The sequence below is a fragment of the Aulostomus chinensis genome, chromosome 10 (genome assembly GCF_037954235.1).
Source record: "Aulostomus chinensis isolate RoL2024-O1b breed Wild chromosome 10, RoL_Achi_v1.0, whole genome shotgun sequence".
Taxonomy (NCBI): Eukaryota; Metazoa; Chordata; class Actinopteri; order Syngnathiformes; family Aulostomidae; genus Aulostomus; species Aulostomus chinensis.
The window spans coordinates 21,839,090-21,855,723 of NC_141329.1; the positions used below are offsets into that span (position 1 = coordinate 21,839,090).

The window sequence follows — 16,634 nt, forward strand, 5'->3', positions numbered from 1 at the left end:
TTTTTTTAAGTTTTGTTTTTATTGAATAACCACAAATCCCTAATTTTACCATTGTTACAACTCTTTGGACGCTTTGCAAGGCTCAGAAAACATCAGTTAAAGTCAAATACCAGATTCACTCTCCTCTTGAGCCACTAGAAGGGTGGCTCTGCACTGCAGTCCTCCAGCAGGCTAACATTTTTGAGTTAACCAAACACAGATGTGCTCAGTTTAAAGTCCACCTCGGCTTCCACCCCCTCACATGATTGGCTGGTTGAAAATGTTACAAGTCAGGGTGAGAAGATTTCTCCACCCAGCTGTAATTTAGGTGTCATGATTTTCTTTTCTTTTCTTTCTTTTTTTTTTAACCGTATTTCTCTGCTGTCTTCACAGAAGTAAAAATGGCCTCAGCACATGACAGAGCCGTTCTCCAGGCTATATTCAACCCCACCACCCCCTTTGGAGAAGTCCCCGGCCTGAGCCAAGAGGAGGAATTAATTGATGATGGTGAGCATGTGTCTCTTCCTGTATCTTCTCACAGCTTTTTATGTTTATCTTTTCGCAGCATATTGAACTGATTTGAACGCATTTCCTTCCTGGACCAAAAAAAAAGGAAGAAAAAAAACCCAACAACAACAAAAAACATGACATTTTAATCCAAGCTGAGTCCTCGTGACATTTCTGCTTCCTTGCCATGGTACCTGTCAATTGAGTTTGAGTGCTTTTTTTCAACCTGTTTATCTCCTCCTGCCAGACAGTGGCTTTGACACAGAGTTACTGAAGCAAGTGAAAGAGTTTGAGATGCAGGGCGTCTCGGCTGCAGAGGCTGGGGATTTGCAAACTGCACTTCAACGGTTCAGCCAGGCAATCCAGCTTCTGCCCCGGCGAGCCTCCGCATTTAACAACCGGGCCCAGGCACTGCGGCTGCAGGGGAACACCGCAGGTACCTGCCACAAACTCAGTAATAACCCCCTCTACACACGCCGCAGTGCGCTGACATCTCACACTGATGTGAGGCAGCATGACAACGCATTAGACAGAACTTTATTCTCAATGCACTTTGGCAACAGTTAGCCGTCTGTTCACTTCATGTACCTGCTGTCAGTCTGGCAGGGTTGTATACATCGAATTTGAAGAATTATAGTTGTGTTTGCATCATTAAATTTTATTTATATTTGCTGCAGTCAGATCTGAATTGCCTCAAATTTGAAGAACCTTCTGTTCAGTGCAATACATTGAAACTTGTTTTTTAAAAAAAACTAGTAGATAAACTATTCATTTCTATGAATTCTGTATTAGTTAGTTTTGAAATGTTGAAACATTCCATTATATGTATTGTATTTATTATATGTTGGTATTTGAATAAGGGTTGTATCTTCAAGTCATCTTTGGCTTATTGTCCATTTCACAATAATACATGCAACAAAACTAAAACGAAATGAAATGAAATGTATTAAACATTATGGATTACAAACCTTTTACCTCTTATAGATTATATAGTGCAGCATTGTTATTTTCAGTCAACATCTTAGCCATAGTCTACTAACCTTGGGCATTCTTTTTTCTTCTGTTACACAACCTCTTCTACTGCTGTGGTGCCATTCTTTTGAACTCCCAGGAGATCACTTCAGTCACATACACTTTAAACCCTATTTACCTCTATTGTCTGTGTCTAAAATTAATGGATGTATCTATAGGTGCCAATGCTAACCTGAGAGATGTTTGTGTATTTCCAACAAAACTCCCACACATCTGTTTACAATCACTTATTCCAAATGAGAAATGAATTGGTTATAGAATGAATCATCGCTCCGTAATGGAATAGCAAAATAGGGCCATAACCACCCAGAAACGTTATAATTTAAAAACACTTTGAAATGTTCCACTGCGATTTTTTTTTTTTTGGACAAGTGAAGAACGTTTGAGTAATTGTCATCTGCAGACTTCACCTGAAAACAAATTCAGCTCCACTGTGTGAGACAGATTCAGCAGAGTGACTCAAAGCCCAGAATCAGCAGTCTGTAAAACTTTACAAATTGAAAACCAACCTTCCAAACCTCACCGAGCTCCTCTCTCCTCCCAGGAGCCCTGGAGGACCTGGACCAAGCCATCTCTCTGAGTGGCGGCACTGGGCGAACTGCCTGCCAGGCTCTGGTGCAAAGAGGCCTTATACACAGATTAACATGCCAGAGTGATAAAGCCAGGGACGACTTTGAGAAAGCTGCTGCACTTGGAAGTGAATTTGCCCGACAACAAGCTGTGGTTCTTAATCCTTATGCAGCCTTGTGCAACAAAATGCTGTCAGAGGTGATCAACAAACTGCGCAATCCTGATGTGTCGGAGATGCAGTAGTCACTCTATGCATTTCAAGTAGTTTATCGAATACAAATAAACTATTTTTTTTGCATTTGGTGTCATTTTTCAATTTATTATATCAAATATATCACAGACAGAACACAGTCCTGTACTTTTCCTTAACTACATTATTCATATACATGCACTTTTACATGCTATCAAACAAACTCATGTGATCATTGCATCCCAAATTACAAAGAGAGGAAAGTACTACAGCTTCTCACCAACAGATGGCAGTATACACTTGTACCTTTCTAAGAAGCATTTATTGCTCAGTGGTGACACGAGCAAACAACAATACACAGCCAAGTAAAGTAATCAAGGCAATATTATCTGATATAATCCCTGTTTAACATCAATATATCAATAACATGGATGGAGAATTTGAGTTTCATCTTCTGTTTGTCAAATTTACAATCTTGCAGCAGTTTGCCAACAAAAAAAAAAATGACATTGAAAGAAAGTCATGGGGAAGTAAATCACAGGAAAGAGTTCAGAAATTACAAAGTTAAATCTTCACATCTATAACCACTGGAGTATCTGTGAGCTTTAACACTGCAGCAGCTCTGAATCCCATTCTCTTTCCACATAACTTCAAACGCAGGAGCCTCTTCCTCGCTTTTGCGGGTGAATACGTATCTCCTCTAAGTGATTCTAAACATGCATCACTTGCTCGTCCACCCACTGAGCTCTGGGACCACCAGTATCATCTTTTCTGCTTTACTTCTCCATGTTTGTGACCTCTACCAGGCAATTTAAAGCCACCGGCTCAGTGCGCTTCTCTATCTGGTAGTAGGAGCAGGTTCTGAGATGATCTGACATCGAGGGTGTGTTGCTGAAACTCCATCTGGCCACAGAGGAAAACCGAGTACTGAACTCCCAAACCTGCAAACAACAACAACAAAAACAAATAAAAAATAAAAAAAAACAGTTGGGGGGTAGAGGTGGTAGGAGGCTGCTGTTAGTAACTGCACAGAAGCTACAGCCAGGAGGTTGAATTTACTTCTGATATCCATGGAATCTCGATCCACAGGTTTCTTTTATCACGTGAGTGTAGGATGTTATTTTTGTGTCTATCTATTTGAAATGATATAAATTATGCCCTTCATTGGGGAGCAAATACCCAGCTGTCACCCACACAGTCTTATCAGCATCCTGTTTCCATGAATGATCACATATCTGGCTTGTTATAGTGGGACTCTGTTTACTGGCAGGGAGGCTTCAGGCCATTCCACATCACTGATATCATCGTCACGCTGTTATACCCATAATAACAGCGTGCAGTCGACAGAGTCAATGAAATACACACATTTACTGTGCGGGTTTTATTATCTTCCCCAGTGAGAGTCTATTTATGTCTAATATATCTCAAAAAGTACTTGAGAATTTGCCAAATAGCAAAGAAAAGCTGAATAATGGCTAAGTGATTGGCTGCTTCTCAAAATGAGTATTGCTAATTTTATCCGTCAAGAACTTTCACAGCAGACACTTTGACATGTCAAAGCAGGAAAGGCACAGATGTATAAACACTGACATTAATCACGGCCCCATTCCAGTTAGCATGTACAATACCAGAGCTCTGGCTGGCTCACCTTGAGTGCAGCCATCATAAATATTCTGGTCTGACAAGCCAAAACGTTTGCTTTGAGAAGAGCCCAACAGATTAAATTAGTAGACGACATGTTAAAAAAAGATTCATTATGATGTTGAAATATTTATACGTCCCCTCCGAAACCAAACCCCTCCAAATAAACGAATGGCTGAACTTTCATGCTTCTACGCCAAGCTCATAATTCCAGACGGGATTGAAGTAATCTCCGCAAATCGATGCAGCTGGGGCCGTCCGCGTGGCTCAGACCACAAGGAGACCATGTGACCTTGCATTTAGAGCTGAGGGGTCTAAGGTCTAGATTAGTGGTCTGAGAAGCATACCATGTATTTTCAGGGTTCTGTATTTTATTCCATTTGTGACAAATCATCCAACTCATTTCTGTATCCTTTCAACAATTTAATAGTGCAAATTTCATAACTGAAAGATTAAAAAAAAATCAGGACATTTATTATATATTTAGAGAAATTGTCTGTAATTATGCACATTCTGTTCCAGGTCTGGATCCAGATGTGCTTTTCTATCATTAAATTTAAAAAAAAAAAAAAATCTGATTGTGCAGCCTTGGCAGAGTCCTCTCAGAGCTTCCTTGAAAACCAAACTAGTATATTGCAACACAAAATTATAGTTAATTACAATGGTGCCATTTCAAAACTCCTGCATGTAAGATGCCCAGTGAAGAAAAGTAAACTTGCTGACCTGTCCAGAGTTGTGCGATTGAGTAAAAAAACAAAAAAAAAACAAAAAAAACAGCATAACAATAAAAAGCTGCTTCTGCCAACACAATATGGGGCAGTTTGTAATATTGCTGGAGAGGCCCAGCGAGACTGTGAGCAGTGGTCGCAATGCGGCAGCTGTCACGCTGTATGAATGGCTGAGATTTTTCAGTGACAGGATGAAGTCAGATACCAAAGAGGAACTGATATGGATGTTCACCTTTAACGTAGAAGAATACCTTTTATACATGCAATATGATATTACTAAATAACTGCATTGCACTATCAAGGCTCCAAAAAAATAAAAACCTTTGGGGATAATGGTTTGGAACTTACTCAGTTATTGCTAACTCAAGGAGGCAAAATGTTTAAAAAAAAAAATGTTGCACTTAACATCAGCTAAAAAATGGTGTGAAACTAATTTTACCTAAACCTGTCAGACTGCAATTCAAGAATAATTTTTTGAAATTTAATCACTGGGTATCAAATGAGTTAAGAATGATGCAAAATAATAATAACAAATACAAGAAAATATATCGAAAATATGAGGGTACTTGCTTTCTTTCGACATCTCCAGGAGCTTCCCCCGTGAGAATAGGTCTTCTTCTCCCACTTGAGAGACACCATCCCTCTCTCCTGCAACAATGTAGCGCACACATCCCTCATCAGATGGGAAACCTGGGACAGCTGAGATAATGTAAGACTGTCAAGGTAGCTAGCAATGTGCTGAAGGATCTCCAGGGGCAGGCAGCTCAAGGGATCAAGATTATGTCTCTGAAGGTTGGCGGTTTTCCCCCCTTCACACAGTGATGAAGGGACTTGTGGCTGGATGACTAAGGTATTGACACCTTGGGAGTATTTGATTGTAGCTTGTTGACCTGCAGGGTAAAACCTTGTCTGGGTGAAAGTGCAGCCGAGGTATGCTAAAGGACAGCGTTGCTGGAACCAGCCGTTAAGGCCGGCCTGAATATCTGAGTGCACATTCCTGAAATGAGAGTGGTATTCATCACGGCGAAAGAAGAGGCCGCACATGGAGGTGAATGCAGAACTTGTTTTGTTATGTCTTCTTGTAACAGATTCTGCTTCAGTGTGCAAGTAAAGAACAGGAGGTTTTTCAGCTATCACATCTGCAAGCGATGCATCGGTTTTGAATGGCGCTGAATCGAAGGTGTACGTTTGTGTTCCTGTGTCTATATAAAAACCGTCATTTCCAACCGTCTCTGAGATTAAATGCCCTTTCAGTTCCTTCTCCATGCAGCAAAGCAGCGTGGCACTAATCTCGTCACACTCTGAAAGATTCTTCACATCTAAATCATCAGTGTCAACACTTTGGTGCTTGACCATGTCCTTTTGTGTTGGGTCCTTCAAGTAATTCCGTTTTGCTCTGTAGCTGGTAGGTATATTGAAAGAGCGAATTGTTTTAACTTCAATTGGATCAAGATTTCCATAAACAAAATCCTTTTCTCTTGGGGTGCAAGCAGGAAGTTGGCCAAAGTTGATCAGCATCGCTCCATTGTGTACCAGATACATGTTATATTCAGCGATGTTGAATTCTTTGCCTAACCTCTCGAGGACTCCGTCTTGCCATGGTGCGAAGCCAGTTGCGCCAGTCATGCTTGAGGTAGCATTTTCTTCATGGGAGTCTCTAGATTCTCTCTGACTCTCTTCCTTTTTTGTTCCCAGATCCTCCTTTTTATTCAGGTTTTTGACAGTTTCCTTGCACCCATCCATCTCCTTCTTGAATATTCTCTCCCAGGAGCTACGGCAATGAATACCCTCCACATCTCTGTTTTTTGCTAAAGCTTCCCTCGCCACATGACTCAGTTCCTCTTCCTTCATCCCTTTCCAGCCATTTTCTGTGAATTCACCACAATCTAAAGAGCAGGCTGCTCCCGCTGCAGGACAGCTGACCCCAGAGGTGTTTTGATGAGTGTCTGGATCCTCCATCATCATCTCAGGGAAAATGTTTTTCATTTTGATAGATTGAAATAGCTGCTCTTGATCCCTGAGAGCCAGGGCAACATCAAGATCTAGTTCAGTGTGCTTGGAGACATTTCTGTAGAAGGCCAAGTCAGTTTCAGAAACAGGCCAACGGTTCCACTCCTGGGAGCAGCTGACCACGCTGGCAGGACACACCTCCAGGTGTTTGGCTAGCCTGCGGCGCAGCATGGTGAGGGGACAGCCGTAGCCAGCATTGAGGCAGGGGACCGTCTCATTGGGACATAGAAGCTGGTGCTCCTCTTCCTTGCACATATGAAGAGCAGCACCGCATTTATTATGGCACTTGATGACCATGCATGCATTGGAGATCCGCAGCGGGACTTGACAGCGGATATCGTAACACTTGTTGCAGTGTTCATGATGACCAACCGGCATGTTTCTTCTTTTAACCTTCAAAAAACAAAAAAACAATCCAACACTAAAAAAATAATAATATAACTTCGCAATACCATAAGATTAGAATCAATAATTGTAAATGTTCATGCACTAAATGCATTCACTGTTCTACATACTATGATTTAAATGAATATGATCATCTGAGTTAGAAAACACTGCCACAGAACATGTTGAATTATTTAAAGTTTGCAAGTTTATTGGAGCATATCCTGTGAATTATGAATGTTAGAATGGGGAAAATACTTCCACAGCATAAATATTGATATTGGTAAATTTCCCAAATGAGTATTATCTAGTGTAAAAGAAGGCATTATATGTCCAGCTCAAAAGAAGACGGCAAACACACATTTATTCTGTATAAAGCGTCACCAACAACAATCGCAACAACAGTAAAAATTCTCACCCTTTGCTCCTCTGTGCCTGTCACCTTGTGTTTGCTGGCACCTCTGAATAACCTCCGCACTGTGTCTGGACTTTATAAATAGACACAACAGAGGGGTGGATAGGCCAGTGGGACGGGGCACCATTATCACCGCTGTTAAGAGGCAAGGTCAAGTTACAGTCTCAGCCACTGACGGCTCACCGAGAGGCTGGTGATTATATCGGATAATCCAAGTACTCAACACTTCTGTTTGTTCAAATACATCAGCATTATACTGTCCATTCTTCTTCTGTATTTACACTATACTATCAAACCAATGCTTACTCTGTTCTATATAATTCTATTACTCTGCACATTCTCTTACAAGTTCATTCTCTTACAACTCATCTGTGCACACAAAGTGCACAGATGAGTTTTTCTGATGATAGATTTAGTTTGAGGGGATGAAATTACTACTCATATGTGATGCTGTTGGTCATACCATTCTCACACAATTAACTATTCTGTAGTTAATAATGTTAATACAAACCAAGTCAATTGCTTTTAGTGTAAAGCATTATTTGTCATTTTCTGCCATGAATACTTTGAGCTCCTGACTCTTTCAGCAAGTGCATAGAATAAAAGTATTTCAAATAAACATTAAATAAATACTGTATCATTAAAAAAAACAACACATGAAACATGTTAGACCTTTGTGGCTAAAGGTCACATGATTAAGTTCGATTTTAGTCACGGTTCTGACTGATAACAAATAAAACACACCTAAGTGTTATTCAATAAACAGTGTTATTACAGGCTTAGTTGATTTGATCCCTGCTGTCCACTAGATGTCAGTATCACTCCTTTAAAAACTGGATCAACCTCTCTCAGCAGCTGTGACTTCAGGGTCAGAAGGAAGTGTTTATTTAAATACATCAGAAGTCTGCACGTATTACATCCCAGTCAGATTATCAGCACATCATATTGACTATTTGCTATAGCGCTATAGCTGCCTCTTCATCAAATCACCATTTTGTGGTGTTTTGTCATATATCACTGCTCCCAAACAGCACTGGTTTGATTGCCTTTATACAGCTGACTCCGAAAATATGGGATTAAAAAAAACAAAAAAGAAAACAAATGATGAAACATGCACATATCACACTTTCCTTTTTGTCATGCATTATAATTGTTTTATTCATTTGCATAATTCCTCTGTTTTTGGAGCATAATGGGGCATTGATCCAGCCTAACTAGCTTTAACTAATTACTCTGATTTACATTAAGGCTGGCTCAACTATCACCCCCTTCACTCCTCCCCCACACCAATCTGCAAACACCCTCTGAGACCCGTTTTCCACCCCCTGCAAAAATGTGCTGGAGTAACAATCTGCATCTGGAAGTCTTAGTGCAACTTCTTTCTCCACCTGGCGCAGATTACAATAAATGTCTTATCAGACAGCTGCCGCGCTCTCTATAGGCTCAGTAATCAGTATACATCTCATCGAGAGAGAAAGAGAGAGAGAGAGAGAGAGAGAGGGAGAGAGCAAGCAGAAAAACAATCCTGGTTATGGTACACAACTGCAGTGCAGCTGAGACTGATTGTTGAGGTTAGATGAGACTAATACAGTTTAAAAAGTGTTTTCAAGCAGGTGTTGGAACAATAGGTCACTGCTGCATGATTGTTTCAAAATGAGCTGACATGATCTTAACACACCCTGATGTGATTGAAACAATTTGTGCAGGTTGTTGTTCTCAAACTTTAGCATAGGAGCACGTTTGAACTTTGCTTTGTCTCAAGCAGGAGGAAGCAAGAGGTTATAATATCAGCATGGTCGGGCAGGAAAGGGATAACCCACAAATCCTGCTGGATATTTCTAAGACGCAGAGTGTATACAGCTTAACGACTTTGACAGAGAGCAGTTTTGTTATGTTTATGTTGACCATACTTGTATGTATTTATCATTTTAAAATTTGCATCATACTGATTAGGAATTGTCAATATCATCACAATCTGGATGGGTGCACTTTAACTCAAGCCTTTTTTTCTTCGTTCATCATCAAAGAGCAGTAAATCATGTACAATAAATTCATAGATGTATCTATGATCCTTATGTTGAGAAAAGCATTATTTTAAAACTCTTGTACAAAATGAGGTTTTTTTTTCCAGATAATATCCATAAAAATCAGGCCATATTGTGAAATATCACCATATCAGACAGCTATGAAAATGAATTGTGGAACCCAGATATGAAAGATGTCAATATGGAGTCTGATCTTTTTTAAGCTTCAAAAAATGTAATTTTACTTGCTGAGTGTAAATTAATAAGACATTTAACGGAACATAGTCCAACAAACTTCATTTGAACAGCCAGCTTTAGCTGTTCTGTAGCCTGGAAGGTCAAAAAGGGAGTAATTACAGCTTGTACATTGTTTCTGTAGTGCAGATTTGAACAATCCTGAGACGAGGGGTTAACGATTCATGCAAGCTCCGTATCATTTAATTTAATGTTTTGAAATCTGACTTGACAACAGAGAGGAAAAAAAAGTCAAGCTGTGTTAAAATGCAAAGCGCCTGAAAGCTGTCAGCACACAGCAAGACTACTAAAAGTTTCATATTTAGAAGGTTTGCCTGCAATAAGCAAAGAACACTGCATTCTTTCACATTCTGCAGAACCTCATATATCTCAGCCTCCTCTATGAGATGGTTTTGTCTTGGTAACATTATTCTTAACAATCGCTCTCCATTTTCCATCTAGTTTAGTATAGAAGCCAAGCATGTTAATTGGCCAAAGACAATGGGACAATACTCAGAAAAATATGCCCAAAGACCTAGAAAAAAAAAAAATGTTGGTGCTATTTTTATTTCAGCTCTGCAAGGCAGACACCTATAAATAAGCTTTAGAAGACTAATGAAAATGTTGTATTTCTGGACTGACCTTTAAGGGGGTGGGTAAACCAAATAACACATGTATCCCAACTGATACAATTGACACCCGAAGGTCAAAGTTACAAAGACAGCACTAATGTTAATTTTAACACGAATAACATCGTTCGATCTAACAAGCCAGTTATCAGTTTAACATTATTGAATTGCCTAGTGATAGACTGTATTATACAGTCAAAAAAAATGGTGTATTTTACATTAAACCACCACACAGCCGTCCTAGCAAGCGACAGTGTCAAAATGGTGCCAACCAAGGCTGCTCTTGAACGTACATCTTGACAGTTGACTGTCATATATAACTGTGACATTTGCTATGAGAGAATGGGTCTCTACATTTCTTGGCTAAGCAAAGCAAACCACAACCAATGTTCTCCTTCTAACCGTGGGGGCTATTCTGATTTTTTCTGTTGTCTTTGTTGGTGTGGTTGGTGTTGTTGTTGTCAGAATTCTTCTTCTTTTTTTTATTTTTGTGTGATGTCAGAGTCACTGTGTGTTCACACCAAACGCAAATGCGAATTTGACCGCCGGATCATTTGTGTCATTGGCGCGAATAGGCGAATTCACTCACTTGCCCAAGTAGCGAGTATTTCCAGTAACGTTTCTTTCCGCCATTTCACCACAGATATTCAAAGAACTGTTGCGTAATTGGCGAAATTTCGCGCATTCGCCTCATTCGCGCTGCCCGACCAAAAATTTGCGTCATTCCCGCGTTTGCATAGACTTTGAATGGAAACCGTTCGTGTGAATTCGTGTTCAGTGTGAACACACAGTAAGGATTTCTGATGTCAGAAAAGATAACTGAGGATGTATAAGTTAACAACTCATCATTTAACAGATTCCAAACCTGTTGGTGCCTTGCAGAGAAAACTATAAAGACAGCTCAGTCTTCCTTCTTTAAATTCTAAATTTCCATACCCCACACATAAAAAGATGGCTCTTGAATACAATGTCCAGAAGGCCAAGGGGTTTGGAGTCGAGGGAAACCATCATGATTCAGCAAATTTCCTCTACATGGCTCTAAAAAAGGAAGCCAGGGTCCTACAGATGGCCTGGAGAGCCCGAAATGCCGAATACAGAGCAGAAGAGTATAAGGCAGCAAAAGCCCTGGAGGCTTACCAGCAGGCCACGAAAGAGACGTGCAATGAGGGAGCAGAAGTCCCTGAGAACCAGCAACAGCCCGACAAGGACCATGGTGATGCACCAACGACCCTGGAAGATGGGCTGCCACAGCCACCACAGGTGGAAGAGGTTTCCCAGACGGGAGGCATCATCCAGCAGTCCAGCATGATGGACCACGTGAACGCAGCAGAGGTCCTGGAGACCCATCTACAGTCTCTGGTGGACCATAGTGATGCAGCAACAGCCCTGGAAGAAGAGCTGCCACAGGCACCACAGTCTGCCCAGGCTCAAGATGACGTACAGCAGCCCAGTGTGATGGAGCGCAAAGACAAAGCAAGGGTCACGAGGAACAGGCAGCAGGAGGAAGTGTTGCCCTGGGACTGTGGCAGCATGGCTACCCAGTTCTGGTCAGCTGCTGTGGAGTATTTCAGTGGTTTTTCCTATCTGCTTTGCATCAGTCCTCAATCAAAGGATGTAGACTAAGTTTGGATTGCACAGAACTGAAAATTGTGATGAAAATAAAATGTGATTGATACTGAAAAATAATGTATTTGGAATGTTTTGCTTTTCTAAGGAACGCTCAGTAGTAGGAACATCACTAATGTTTGAAAAAGTCCCATGATGCATTATTTTTTGGGGTGGACAGCCCTGTTGTTGTTAAAAGTGAGATACACCTTAATGTGTTTTGAGGTTTTAGTCACATGTCACCAGACAGTTTAATAGGTTAAGTAATTTTATTAAGATTTTTAAATAAAGTGACAGTACTGCTTCCTTTGTATGTCTGGCCGAATGCTTTTTTTCAATCATGTAAGACAGGATACAATGCAATAATAATAATGATAAAATTAGCTTTGCTTTCGTCAACGATAAGTATGACTAAATGTCCTCACCGAGCCTTTATCACCTGACAAAGACGAGATGCAACGTTGGCAGATGACAATGACGTGACTAAATGTATAATGCAGTCTTGTTGAGAAATTAAAACAAGACTAAATGTGGTTTATGAAATAAAAACTATGCTAAATTGTCTCTGCATTTTCGTTGGCTAAAACTAGACTAGATGAAACGTTATAAAGTTATTTCGTTGAAGTATTTTACACTCGACGTCACTCCCTCAAGCGCACTCAGGATTTTTTAGAAGATGCATGCAACTGGCAGTTCCAGAGAAGCTAGAATCTAGCTTAAACAACATCAACGAAGGTTGTAAATTCATATCAGTGTCTGGAATGTGTATTCTTAAGTCCATCTATACTGCTTTACTAAAAAGAGACTGAAATACAATTTCCATCGACTACAAATACACTACAATGTCATCAGTTTTTGTCGACTAAGACCAGACTAAAATGCTTAGACTTTTAGTTGACTAAAACTTGACTCGACTAAAAAAAAGAGTATGACAGCGACTAAAACTAATAAAAACTAAAACATTCGTTTGAGACAAAGCCTAGACTGGACTAAGATTAAAATAGGCTGCCAAAAACAACTCTAGATAGAATATAAATGTACATATAAATATATGTGTTACACGTGCTATATATCACATGAAGTAAACATGGTAAAATTATTTTATTCTGGGGTTTTGAAAGATGGAAAAGTGATCATGAGGACTGCTATTCTTGGCTTTCCATTTAAATATTTTAGCTTCATGACAATTATATACCGGGTCTGTCGTTTAAAGGTCTGTTTAACCTGACACTGAATTAAAAATTTGTTGGCTGCATTTAACAGAATATGCTTTTGAGAGTACTGAGAATACTGTAATTAACCCCTAATGGATAAACTATGTAGTATATGGCTTGCAAAAATAGGACAGAAAATCACACCTAGTTTTCACTTTCTCATTATACAGACCCCCCCCCCCCCACCACCATCACCATCCTTTCCCACTTAATCAAGAGGGTGTCATGCATGCCTTATTATAATCCCTCTGCAATTCAACTCTCCAGCCTCTTGTCAGACCTGAGTAAAAACTGAACCATTTGCTAACCCTGACCAATGAACATGTAAATGTTTATGGGCATATCAATTTAGCTTCCAGCCTTTCTACACCATATATTCTGATTTTAATTACAAAGACTAATTAAAAGTGCCTTGTAATGAAGCCTGTGTTGGTTCCCCTCAGGGCAGCGTACTTTCTGTCACATGGTATAAACTGAAGAATGATCTCAAAAAGTTGTAAATTTGACATTTTACGTCAGATTTAATAACTTCTCAGAGAGAGGGATGCTGGGTAGAGAAAGATCTCTGCACCAAGTCATTTAGTTTTCATGCCACACACACACATAAAAAAAAAAAATATATATATATATATATATATATATATATATATATATATATATATATATATATACACACATACAAGATACATTTCTGTGTCATAACATAAGCACAAACAGCACTAATGTCATTGTTGGGGAGATGATTTCATTGTGCCATGCTTTTAGCAACACCGAAAGGACAACAGCTATTTTACTGTCAATGTAAATTCATCAAATTATAATTTAACATGCATTTATTTATCCTTTTGTTGGGGAGTTTTGCGAGCCTTGTTATTTGTCTGTCTTTATTCAAAGATTATGAGACCAAATTTGGAGGAACTGCGTGCAGCATGAGCCAAGGAAGGAGGGAAAAAATGGTACCTTTTGTGCTGGATCCAATTAACATTGCAAAAAAGTCTCCAAGTGCCTTTTTGACACTTTTAATTAAAGTATACCACGCAGCAAGGTCCAGATTTCAAATCAAATATCACTACCAAGCCTTTATGATGCTGATTTAACTTTACTTGCCAACAAATGCAAAATAATTTACATCAAACTGAATTCCCTCCACCAAGTAGGTGATGTGATTACTAGCATGGGTGGAGGTGTTATATTGCCATGGTGGCTGTATTAAATCTCCAGGTGGCCATCCCATCCATCCATTTTCTATACCGCTTGTCGGTTAAGGGTCGCGGGGAGGGGCTGGAGCCTATCCCAGCTGACACTCGACAAGAGGCACGTTCACCCTCGATTGGTCACCAGTCCATCACAGGGCCATCAGGATCAATCGGTATCTTGCTCAAGGAAACTTTGAAATGGTCACCAGGGCAAGTGAGGATCGAACCAGCAACCAGGCCACTCTACCTCTGAGCCTTGCCGTCCCTCTCCAAGTGCCCTTTAGTTTATTTATAAGTCTCTTGGGAACAGTATAAAACATCTGACCGAAACACAGGTGACATATTATTATCACCTTACAATGCTGTCATGATTCATTTCTGAATTTGGTTTTATTATTTTTGACATGTGAAGCGTTTCTCTGGTTGTCTCTAACCTTTGGGAGAAACATGCTGATCTTATAAGCTGCTACTTGTTAACTTTGCTCAGGTTCATCAGAGGTTGTTTGCCTGCAGGGGATTGATGAGTGTGGTGGGACTGAGCCTTACTGTTGATGCGCTGTGATGGGTTAAACCAGGCTTAAAAAGCTCCATGTGGGGATGAAACTCAGGGTCACTACAAGCAGCCTTTACACGTGTTGGTCGTCCATAAATGGCAATGAAAATAGTGATTAATTGGGTATCGTTCAATTTGTTTATTACATCGTTTAATACTTTAAGCAGATGGCTGACTAATAATGAGATGATTTACATGCACACAATAACCAGGTTATGGCAATACTCTGAATTGACATGTCTACAGTCACTGTGATAAGATAATATCTGATGAAAAAAAGGTTTACATGATGATATAAAATTAAAAATCCCAGCATGACCATTTCTGAAGATACTTTTAAACATATGCTTCTGTACCATTTCTATATTCACTTCAAACTGGGAGATACTGTTAAAGAGTGTGAAGTTTGTCACTGCTTAACTCCCCAAAAACAGCTGCTGCCCGCCTTATTTACATCTTAACAACATCCAATTTCTTCTTTTGTCTGTGTTTCGTGCAGATTGTACACACACACAAAGATTCAAAATATTTCCAAAAAAATCTGCATCTTTATACATGCACTGAAAAAAAAGATCGCCTTTATCTGATTTCTCATAACGGATTAAACGCTTTACATCCAAACAACCGATCTCCCAGAAAAATCAGTCAATGATTGATCTATCAGTGATAAATGTAAAAACACTCGGCATTTCATCAAAACTTACGTAGAGAGCTTCAACACTCAGTAGAAATGGTTCAAATGGCACTTGGTTAACTGTGTGGTTGGCAGAAGCATCAACCGTCACCTATCTGGTCAATGAGCACTTATGGTTTATGTGTGTCATCTGTGCAGCCAATTTTGAATCTGTGCACAAATCATGTTTCACTGTTTTTTGTCTCAGTTTCTGCTGCCAGCATGTAATGCATAATTTTATCTGAAATCCACAGGGGGGGTGGTGTGGTGGGAGGTTGGGGGGTGGGGGGCTAGCAGCATGTCATGCAACATACACTGATAAAGATAATTTCTTCACAGGTGCTGCAGCTAAAATAGTTTCAGTGTGTCTCTGCTCTTGTGGGGCTGAGTGATAAGCAGCCAAAGCTGATAAGAGACCTCAGCCAAACTGCAGGATGTCACGAACCCCGTACAGTACTTCCCTAACATGTTAAGGAATGTTCCTGTGTGTGTGTGTGTGTGTGTGTGTACGTTTGTAAGCACGCTCACATATACATATGTTTTGATCTTATCCTTTGGAAAATAAAAATGAAGTATCTTGCAGCATTTCTATGCCGCTAGTGCTCTGACTATCGTGCGGCATATTATGCAAATATCATATATTTTGAGATTTTTTTTTGTGTTATATCCTCCATGTGGCATTACACCCCACAAAAATGATGATTATTATCTGAAACTGTACCAAGGAAATAATGTGAAAGTTTGTTGTATCTCTCAACAACAAAATGTGGACATTTGAAGGTTTATCATTGGGAAGACATTCTTCTTGGTCGTAATATCTACTATTACCACTTTAGCTAATCATGATGCTTTTATCAAGATGCAGAAAGAGCAGTACTTCTCTCACGTTAAGGTACATTGACTGGCATTATTTCATGCACTGAGGAGCATTTACTAACAGCTAATAGTTATAGTTATCATTTACTTGGGCTGTTCTCAGGTATTAATATGCATAATCTAACTGTTTATGAAGATGTCCTTAAAACAATAATTCATATATGAATACAGTCA

At 39.7% G+C, this 16,634-nt stretch overlaps 2 protein-coding genes across 2 annotated transcripts; one reads left to right on the plus strand and one right to left on the minus strand.

Moving 5' to 3' along the window:
* Positions 1–237: 237 nt before the first annotated feature.
* On the plus strand, positions 238–2,386 carry ttc36 (tetratricopeptide repeat domain 36). Its single transcript, XM_086215239.1, has 4 exons — positions 238–274; positions 373–486; positions 734–922; positions 2,063–2,386. Exons 2-4 carry the CDS (start codon positions 381–383, stop codon positions 2,329–2,331), a joined length of 564 nt encoding a protein of 187 aa, XP_086071365.1. The 5' UTR covers positions 238–274; positions 373–380; the 3' UTR covers positions 2,332–2,386.
* Positions 2,387–2,457: 71 nt separating this feature from the next.
* On the minus strand, positions 2,458–7,079 carry LOC147254886 (F-box only protein 40). Its single transcript, XM_086215240.1, has 2 exons — positions 5,218–7,079; positions 2,458–3,219 (listed from the first exon to the last, which is right to left on the minus strand). Exons 1-2 carry the CDS (start codon positions 7,033–7,035, stop codon positions 3,055–3,057), a joined length of 1,983 nt encoding a protein of 660 aa, XP_086071366.1. The 5' UTR covers positions 7,036–7,079; the 3' UTR covers positions 2,458–3,054.
* Positions 7,080–16,634: the final 9,555 nt, after the last annotated feature.

What these genes read in the sequence shown, in the direction of transcription:
- ttc36 (XM_086215239.1), top strand. Translation starts at nt 381, where the DNA reads ATGGCCTCAGCACATGACAGAGCCGTTCTCCAGGCTATATTCAACCCC. An exon ending in GGAGGAATTAATTGATGATG is followed by an intron (nt 487 to 733) that starts GTGAGCATGTGT and finishes TCCTCCTGCCAG; the next exon opens with ACAGTGGCTTTGACACAGAG. An exon ending in GCTGCAGGGGAACACCGCAG is followed by an intron (nt 923 to 2,062) that starts GTACCTGCCACA and finishes CTCTCCTCCCAG; the next exon opens with GAGCCCTGGAGGACCTGGAC.
- LOC147254886 (XM_086215240.1), bottom strand. Translation starts at nt 7,035, where the DNA reads ATGCCGGTTGGTCATCATGAACACTGCAACAAGTGTTACGATATCCGC. An exon ending in CCTGGAGATGTCGAAAGAAA is followed by an intron (nt 3,220 to 5,217) that starts GCAAGTACCCTC and finishes TGTTGTTTGCAG; the next exon opens with GTTTGGGAGTTCAGTACTCG.